General features: G+C 36.3%; 1 protein-coding gene across 1 annotated transcript; it reads right to left on the bottom strand.

Moving 5' to 3' along the window:
• Window positions 1-3,879: 3,879 nt before the first annotated feature.
• On the bottom strand, window positions 3,880-4,713 carry LOC139841722 (secreted RxLR effector protein 161-like). Its single transcript, XM_071831927.1, has 2 exons — window positions 4,470-4,713; window positions 3,880-4,193 (listed from the first exon to the last, which is right to left on the bottom strand). Exons 1-2 carry the CDS (start codon window positions 4,711-4,713, stop codon window positions 3,880-3,882), a joined length of 558 nt encoding a protein of 185 aa, XP_071688028.1.
• Window positions 4,714-10,284: the final 5,571 nt, after the last annotated feature.

Raw genomic sequence — 10,284 nt, 5'->3', positions numbered from 1 at the left:
TGTTGGTTATAGGTGTTCTGATAGGCTTGGTTATAGTCATACTGGTTAAAGGGTGGTCGGATGTCAGGGCTGTGTGGCGAAAAATGAGCAGGTCAAGTAGGCACGTAGTTATTTGGTACCTGATATGATAGCTGGCTCATGATTTGGTGCTGATGAACTAACCAGCTATCGTGTTGGCGTCGCCTATAGTCCTCGTATACTCGCTCGGAGTTTCACTGCTCGTACATACTATGTCTGGCCGCGTTCGTCATTGCTTCCTCATCTATACGAACGTGGACGTCAAGAATAGCATCTCGAAAGACATCCCTAATGTCTTCCGCTTCCTCCATTTCCTCGTTTGAACCTCTCTCTACCTGAGGATGATTACCTTCATAGGGAACTGCCTGGTTGCGTCTACTCTTTAATACCTTAGCACCCGCATAAACCCGCAATCCTATGGTCTCATCCTGTTCTCTACAAACCTGTAATGGACCCCCTTGGTTCCTATCAACACCTAAATACTCTCCAATGAGAGTAACAAAAATACCTCCTCCTATTATACTCCCGTCCTGCATTCCTTTTACCATTTTAGATAAACAAAAACCAACACAGTAAGGGATATTAACAAAGCTTCTCGGGTCTCGAATACACTTTAGGTAAAATAAATCATGTAAGGTCATTTTCTCCTTATTGTGATCTCTCTGTGTAATCGAGTTAGCCAAAAATCTATGAATTACACGAAGCTCGGCTTTGTTAATATGTAAGTAGGAGTGTTTTCCCCCCAGTGTAAAAACATTATAGTTTGACATACGCCTCCAAACGGCGTTCGTGTCAAAGTTCCTATCTACCATTTCACCACGATAAATCAAACTCATACAATCGGGTAGTAGCAATTCACTAGGAGTGTAAATCTGTAATGCCCTGGCCATGTCCATCATGGACATTCTGTACATCCTACCGCCAAGGATAAATCTAAGAAAACTTCTATCATCTAACCTATCTACATCTACATTTAACGCTATAGTATTCATCAGCTCAACACACCATTCCTTATATACAGGTCTACGAATGGTGAAAAGACGTTCCCAATCTGTAAAAGAAGAACTGCCATACCTTTAAATCAAATGCTGTCTAACACGGTCAGCTAGATGGGCCGTTTCCAAAGGATTCCAATCAATTACCCTCGGCACCTCTACCTCTTTTGTTACCAATTTAAATTTATTACTTTGATATGCCGGGTAATCTCTCCATCGTCTATCGAATCTCAAATTAGGATGCAATGTGTGTTCAGGAATCGTTGGGTATTCTACAGGCGGATGCATCGGATATACTATGAATTCATTAACATTCTGTAGCGGATCATAATAGGGTACATGTTGATCAGGCTGATGTTGTTGTTCATGTTGTGGTACTTGTTCGGGTTCTGGCTCGTATTGCATTTTTGGTTCTGGTTCTGCTGCTGGAGCAGGTCGTCTAGATGATGACGATGATGAACCTCCAGTATCGGATTTCTGCAAAACACATTAAACATAAAGTTTGTGCATCCAAATATGCATTAGTGTTAGCAAAATAACAAATTAAAATAATCACAATAACATGTTAAATCAAAATTAAACTTATACACATTTTCACATTTTTACAATTCTATACTTTTTCAAATAAGCACATATGAAAATGTATACAAAGTTCATAAGCATTTAACTCAAATAACATGTCAAAATAGTCATTACTAATAATTAAACAAGTCTGAAATGGCAATTATATCAAATTAATCAAGTTCATGAATTTTAGACTTAAAAAGTCTACTTTAATCTTCAAAAATCATGTTTAGGATCAATGTTTGGATCATTTAACTACCTAAACATGTTACACTACTTAATTTAGCAACAATTCATGACAAAAATCAGCCATAACCTGTTTATATCAAAAAGCCCCAAATTGCTCATGAACACAAATCCTAGATTTCTAAAAATTTTGAAGTTTTTGGCTTCAAATCATGTTAAATAGCATCAATCTAGGTTATACATGCATAAAATACTAACAATTTAACACTAATTACACTAGAAATTAACAAAATTGCATTAGGTAAAATATTGGTAATTTTCACAAAAACTAGTAAATTTATGAGTTTAGGGGTGTAATTTTTACCTTTTTCCTGAAGAATGCAAATCTAGGCATGATTAGAGCAAGAAATTTGACGAATTACTGTGAAAATTTGGTGAAATTTGGTGAGGTTTTGAGAGAGTTTCGTGTATGTGTGTGTGTTGTGGTTGAAGAACAGCTCGCTGGTTCTTTTTCTATCTGGCCTGATTTTCAGCTCCATGCGATCGCATGGAGTTGAAGTGTAAACCCCATGCGATCGCTTGGGGGTCCGGGTACAGTGAAAATTGTTTTTTTTATATATAAAAACCTTATAACTTCTAAAACACAAATTAATAAAATTAAAATTTTGCTTCTTTTTAGGATGAGGGCGTTTCAGATCGTTGTCCTAGTCCGTCCCTCGACAAAATTTGTCAATTTTTAAGTGCGGTTTTAAAAGTAAAGATTTTTGGGTTTTTTAAATGTTTTTGGCATACTTTAATTCAATAAGATTAAAAATAATGATAATCAAAGTTCTCGTCCCTCCCTTGGGTAGAGCAATTTCGGTTCAACGACCTAGTCTTCAACTCACGACGAATTTTAAAAATCATATTTTTAACTTAACGAAATAAAGTAAATTTTTGTTTTTAAATTCACACCAAACTTAAATTTAAAATGCATAAAATTAAAAATTCATATTAATAAAATTTAAAGATTCTCACTAAACTTATATTATATTTTTGGTTTTATACATATAAATTTATATTAAAAATATTAATTTTCCAAATATTTACAATTTTAAATATATTGATTTAAAAAGTTTACAATATTATTTTAATATTAATTTTAAAAACAAAGTAAAAATAGAATTAAAAATCTTTTTGGTCTTTTATCCCACTTTAATCAAACAAATATTATCAAAAATATACGCCCCTCTTTTCGGTAAAGTAATTTCGGTTTCATAACCTAGTCAAACTAATTCTTCAATGGAAATGTTCTATGAATTGAATTTCCAGCTAGTATATTACACCTTTCAAGAATTTGAAAATTAGGGTGGTTGTAACGTTTGACCCATCAATTCATTTGAAAACTAGAAGTTAATATACACATCAGTTTCGTACTTTCTACAATTAGACCCGACACTTTACAAGCCATGTGTCCCAATCTTCTCATGAACACATCAAAATCCAAGTACAAGCTATCTTGAAGCAGCAAAACTTCATGTCCACATAGGTAGTTTTCTTTAATCTTGCTCCTACAATGTAATATACCAAGAAAACTATTAAGAAGTGTTAAACTTCAACCTTACTTTATCTTGTAGGTCCAAACACATACCTTGGGCTCATATTTACATGTGTTCCAATCTTTAGATAGTAGGCTTTCTAGATTGAATTCAAGCTTCTAGAATTGTACTAGAAGGGAATTGGGTATCTCATTATGAAAGATCTAAATGGACTTCAATCTCACACCAATAGCAGACTTGTGCACTAAGTCCCTTGCTAATCCTTTGGTCAAGTGATCGGCCAAATTTTGTTGTCACCTCACATAGTCAACATAAATTACTCCATTGGCCATCAACTCTCGAATCATGCTATGTCTAATGCCCAAGTGTCTAGACTTTTCATTATACATTTGGCTATAAGCCTTAGCCAAAGTTTAAGCACTATCACAATGTATACATATAGGAGAGATAGGCTTTGGCCATAAAGGAATCTCATAGATTAAGTTCTTTAACCATTCGGCTTCATTACCGACCGTCGCCAAAGCAACAAACTTGGATTCCATGATCGAAGTCGTGATACAAGTTTTCTTTTTTGATGCTCATGAAATAGCTCCTCCTCCAAGTAGGAATATCCAACCCGTTGTAGAAGAATGATCTTCAGCGTTGGTAATCCAACGTGCATCCGAGTATCCTTCTACTAGAGGAGGAAATCCGGAATATGTGATACCATAATTCATGGTTTGCTTCAAGTACTTGAATACTCGATTAATTGCATACAAATGGTGAGTACCCATGTTACTTGTAAATCTACTCAGTTTTCCTACGGCATAAGCAATATCCAGTCTTGTTAATGTCATACCATACATCAAACAACCTATTGCTTGAGAGTATTCAATTTGTTTCACCGCCTTGCCTTAATTAGGCAAAAGCTTTATATTTGGATCAATAGGAGAGTTAACCGGCGAATAATTCTCATAATTAAATTTCTTGATAATTTTCTCAACATAGTGAGATTGAGTAATTGTGATACTTTTTCCATCTCTTTTAATCCTTATCCAAAGGATTACATCCGACGCTCCCATGTCCTTGATTGAGAATTTTGATGATAAAATTTCTTTGGTTTTGTCAACTTAATCTTGGTCGGTGCCAAAGATCAACATGTCATCCATGTATAAGCAAATGATCACACATTTTTCCTTATGATCGAATTTGCTATATACACACTTGTCCGATTGATTCAATGTAAACCCAAGAGACAATACTACATCATCAAACATTTTATGCCAATGTTTAGGTGCTTGTTTAAGTCCATACAAAGACTTAATCAATTTACACACTTTTATCTCTTGTCCCGGTATTACAAATCCCTCCGGTTGTTTCATGTATACCTCTTCATCTAATTCACCCTTTAAAAAGGCTATTTTCACACCCATTTGGTAAATTACTAGATTGTGAGTTGATGCAAGAGCAATCATCAATCTAATAGTGGTAATACGAGCAACTGGTGCATAGGTATTGAAGTAATCAATACCTTCGGTTGAGTCCCCAAAGTAATTAAGGATTTAATTATGACAAAACAGACATTTATGTACACTAAAATGTGATGTTCAGCCAGCGTAGGTTTAGGTATGTACAGACAACAAATATTGTTGTGTCAAGTGTTTAGTATGCTGCCTAGTCTAGCAGTACAAGGTAGACAATATTCTTCATCTAGCACATTATGAGTGCCTAACAAATCACGAAGATTATGTGACTCAGCATAGAAGAACCATCATAGCTGGTGAGCAGCATACTGCACAAGACATGTATGCTCCATTACAAGCATAATGATTTCCTGAGTGGTCTACATTAATTGTACTATTCAACAAAAGTCAAAGACAAAGTTTAACAGAAAAGGACACACGTCGGCGGCTGACAAGTGACCGTACAAGACCACGTGGGAATGCATAAGTTTAACGCATGTGCAGACGTGTAATTTTTTGTCAACACCTAGGGAACACAACATTCTATTTGTTTAATTAAATAGTGGTTCCAAATAGAATCGGGGTGTTCCTGCAAATAGCTAACAAAGAGGAAAGAAGAGAGCACGCTCTCTAATGTAGTTGTCCCCACAAGTACAGACATCCTATGTACCAATGGACAATGAAACAATTACCTGGATAATAGGAATACTATAAATAAGAAGTATTCACTATTGTAATATTTAGGGTGTGGGTTTTATTTATTAAGAGTCCAATATCTGTAATATCTTAGAACATCCTCATAGCTATAATTTAGGTAAATCTGTATCAACCAACTATCATTCTGCCAAGGATTGTTGTGATTCTTTGTGATTTATATCAATAAAGAATAACCGTTGAAAATTACCTTTGACTCTTAATTATATTACATGTTTGAATACCAATTGATTTAAACTGTTAAGATAAATAAAAAGAATTGTATTCACCCATCTACAATACTCCTGTTGTTAATCAATGGACCAACAACTGGTATCAGAGCTTCAGTCTTGATAACTTAATATCTTGGATCTGAATTCTCTCATGGCTGCATACTCCAATACAGCTTACCTTAAAAATGGGTCATCCAATAGACCACTCAAATTTGATGAAGATGAGTATGAAACCTGGAAAGCTAGGTTCATGCTCCATCTTGAGTCTATTGACCCACTCATGCCTGGAATTGCTACTGATGGTCCATTCATCCCTACTGAGACAATTGGTAGTGTGCCTGCAATAGCTGACACTCCTCCCATCCCTGGCAGAGAAGTTGTTCTCACCCCAGCTAACTGGGATGCTGAGGACAAACATCATGTTGGACTTGACCCTAAGATCAGAACATTGTTAGCTATAATTTTACTTAACCATTTGTTTAAACTGATTAAAGCTAAACTGAATGCTAAGGCTATGATAGACTATCTTGATGTCACATATGAGGGTATGGATGAGGTTAGGCAGAATAAGATCATTGAACTAAAAAGGGAATATGAAATGTTCTTTGCCTACAAAAGTGAGACACTTAACAAACCTTCATTAGGTTCAACTTTTTAGTTGCTGACTTGCTTACCCTAAAAATCACCTATACTGATTTTGAACAAGTCAACAAATTCATTGACTCACTACCTGCTAAATGGAAACCTATCACTAACCCATTAAGAACCACCCAAGCTTTAAAGAATTTCAATATGTCTTCTCTCTATGGTACACTTTGGAACCATGAGAAGGCAGAGGCCAAACTTGAACTTAACTTGAAAGAAAACTTTAAGTCTGCCCCCACCATTTCAAAGTCTGCAAAAGAAAATGATACTGCTCTTGTTGCTGCTGCTAAAAAGAAAGCTCAAAAAGCTTTACTGGTTCAAAGGTTGCTAGCAGAAGAAGAGGCAGATGAAGATGATGAGGGTAGTGGTACTGGGTCTGAGAAAAGCAGTGATAATGATGATGATGTTGAAGGGTTTGCTGAAGGTATGGCATTGCTGGCTAGGTAGTTCAAAAGGTTCAATCAAAATAGGACCAGCAAGCCATACAAAGCGAGTAAGAAACCTAGTGCTAGGTATGGTAGCAAATCTGGCAAAGGCCCCAAATCTGAGTGTTACAATTGTGGGAAGGTTGGACATTTTGCTGCTGAATGCATGTCCAGGAAACCTTCATCATCACAAGCTAACTCCTTCTCAAAAGCTGAAAAGTACAAAAACAAGTACAAGGCTATGAACGCTCAGATGAAGGACTATTCAAAGGCTGGTAAAAAGGAAAAGAAATCAGTAAAGGTACTAGTTGCTGAGCATCATGATTGGGATGAAAACAGTTCATCTTCATCTTCTGACAGTGAAACTGATGATGAATGTGCTGGTTATACTTCTGGTAAAAAGCTGTGTTTGATGGCTAAGGAGGTTGAGGAGTTTAATGAGGATGATAATGGTAGTACATTTGTGGCTGACATGAGGGAAACTGACTTGAAAATAGATTCACCTCAATGGAAATCTAAACTAATGTATAAGGTTGATAACGATGATGGAAAAGCTGAAATGTTTGACTACATAAGAATTGATTTGTGAAAAGGCAGTAAACGTGAAGAAATTCTTAAAACTGATATTAAATCTTTAAATGAAAAACTTAAAGGCAAAACTGATGAAATTATAATCTTAAAAGATGAAATTTTCAAACTTAAAAAACAAAACTTTGCTTTAAAGTCTCTTCACGTTGAGGCAGCAGAAGTCAAAGACCAGCTGAGTAATCTTAAAAAGATTGTTGCTTCATGGTGTACATTTGCTCAACGTACAGCTAGGTGTGTTAATGAGCAGGTGCCTGCCTAAGTTGAAGCTTTCTTTACTGGTGACTATGTTGCTGCTCTTGCAGAAGTTGCTTTTATGGACCATACTCTTGAAACTGATCCTGAAGCTGTCTTGCCAAACACCTTTGCCTAGATAGTTAAGGGTAAAAAGGTTTTAACAAATAGGTTTGTTAGACCTACAGTGACCCCACCACCATCCATGAAAGATATTTTGGAGATTGAAGTCAAAGCTAAGGATATCACTATTTCAAATTATGAGACTACTGATCCCTCAAGTATTTACTACATGACTCCGAAAGAAAGATGAATTAAGAAAGAAATAACTAAAAATAATATAAGAAATCTAAACTCAGTTAATTCTTCTAGTTGTCTGAATACTGAGCCTATTGCTGCAATTCCTGCTGGTCAACTAGTAACTATAGACGAACCAGTAAATCCTGATACTGATAAGTCCAAAGTGACTCCTGCTGGTTAACCAGTAGCAGCAAACAAACCAGTAACTTCCCATACTGGTAAGTCAAAACCCAAAGGCAAAGCAGTAAATCATGTTAAAGGTACTGGTTCTAAACCAAAAGCTGCCCATAAGGGAAAAACTAAAGCAGTAGAATCGAATACTGAGGTGTCTATCGATGAGATACTGATTGTAAAGCTTGACCATCTGCTACTGGCTGTTACTCAAAGCTAGCAGTAGAACCAGTCAGCCAGTACATCTACGGCCAACCAGCTACCGAGACCAAAAGTGAGAAAATGTTACAAATGTGGCAGCAAATCTCATTTGTCCAATCACTGTACCCAAACTATGAACCCCAATGTTGCTACCCCTCAAACCAATCAAGCAGTAAGGAAGAAAGCATCAAAGATGATTCTTCCAGAACCCATCCTTGGATGAGTTCCCAAAAAGAACTAATCTCTTAGCTACTGTGCAGGGCATTCAAAACAAGAAAATTTGGTATCTCGATAGTGGTTGTTCGAGACATATGACCAGATGTAAGTCCCTGCTGATGGACTATCAGGAAAAAAGATGGTCCAGTTGTTTCATATGGAGATAATTTATTGGGTTACACAAAGGGTTTTGGTACTTTAACAAATGGGAATGTTACATTTTCAAATGTGGCATATGTTGTTGGACTTAAATACAATTTACTCAGGATAAGCCAACTGACAAGCAAAAGTATAATAGTCCAATTCAGAAGGAAAATTGGCACTATTTTTGATAAGACAGGGAAGCCACTGCAGACAGCAAAAAGACATGAAAACATGTATCAAATTGACATGAACATAGCAGTCACAACAACTGATACTTGTTTTTATTCAAAGGAAACAGACAACCTCAAGTGGTTATGGCACAAGAGACTCTCATATCTCAACTTCAAAGATATTCACAAATTATCAAGTAAAAGTTTAGTGTCTGGGTTACCCACCATGTCTTATGTGAAGAACATATTGTGTCATGGTTGTGAAAAGGGAAAGCATCACCATGCCCCATTCAAGTCAAAGAAGATCTCATCTGTTGAAAAACCATTTCACCTACTTCATATGGATCTTTTTGGTCCTGTTAATGTGGCCAGCTGTAGTGGGAAGAAATATACACTGGTTATTGTTGATGAATTCTCCAGATACACTTGGGTATTCTTCTTGAAGCAAAAGAATGAAGCTGTTGATGAAATTATTAATTTTATCAAAAGGATGGAGTTATTGAATGGGCAACTAGTGAAGCAGTTAAGAAGTGATCATGGACAGAATTTAGAAAGCAACATTTGAAGAATTTTGTGCTGACAAAGGTATTTCACAGAATTTTTCTGCTGTGAGAACACCTCAACAAAATGGTGTTGCAGAAAGAAGAAACAGAACTCTCATTGAAGCAACAAGATCTATGTTGGCTGAGTCTGGGTTAAAAGTTTCATACTGGGCATAAGCTGTGAATACTGCATGTTTTACCCAGAATAGATCTTTAGTTGTGAAAAGACATCAGAAAACTGCCTATGAAGTTCTCAAAGGAGGAAGACCCTCAATTTTATTTCTTCATGTATTTGGCACTCCCTGTTATATTCTAAACAATAAGGATCAGCTTGGTAAGTTTGATGCTAAAGCTGATGAAGGTATATTTCTTGGATATTCCAACATGTCAAAGGCATATAGGGTCTACAACAAAAGAAGGGGCTGTTTTGAAAAATCCATTAATGTTAAATTTGATGAAGCTGCCCCCATCTCATCTTCTGGTCAAGAAGATGAGGAATTGCCATTTGAAGAGCCTATTCAGCAAGCTCTTGATGATGAAGTAGAACCAGTAACAACTCCCTCTCCAATCCATGTTGCTGGGTTCTCTGATGATGAGATGGAATTTTTTGTTCTATCTGTGTCTAAACCAAGTGGACCTACTGGCTCTACTGAAGTACTACAACTTGAGCAGAGGTCTACTGGTTCTGAAAGATTACAAGTTGGTACTGGTTCCACTGATAATGAATAGCTGACTTCTACTGCTGCTTATACTGCTGAGCCAACTGATGATCAAGATGTAGTGTGTTCCACAACAAGCTCACCTGTTCATAACAGTAGATGGATAAAGGAGAATACCACTCCAAAATTCCTTTCCCTCATTGACAAATGACCTAGAAGCTATGGTCACTACTGTTCTCACATTAGTAGCAAGGATTTGAGTCTTTATCAAGCCTATGATGATGGGTGCAACATGACTGGCTATGAGTGAATTCGTTTCTTAG

The sequence above is a fragment of the Rutidosis leptorrhynchoides genome, chromosome 4, assembly GCF_046630445.1.
Source record: "Rutidosis leptorrhynchoides isolate AG116_Rl617_1_P2 chromosome 4, CSIRO_AGI_Rlap_v1, whole genome shotgun sequence".
In the NCBI taxonomy this organism is placed as follows: Eukaryota; Viridiplantae; Streptophyta; class Magnoliopsida; order Asterales; family Asteraceae; genus Rutidosis; species Rutidosis leptorrhynchoides.
Note: the sequence above shows the minus strand (reverse complement) of the source record. Positions and strands in the feature narration are given on the sequence as shown.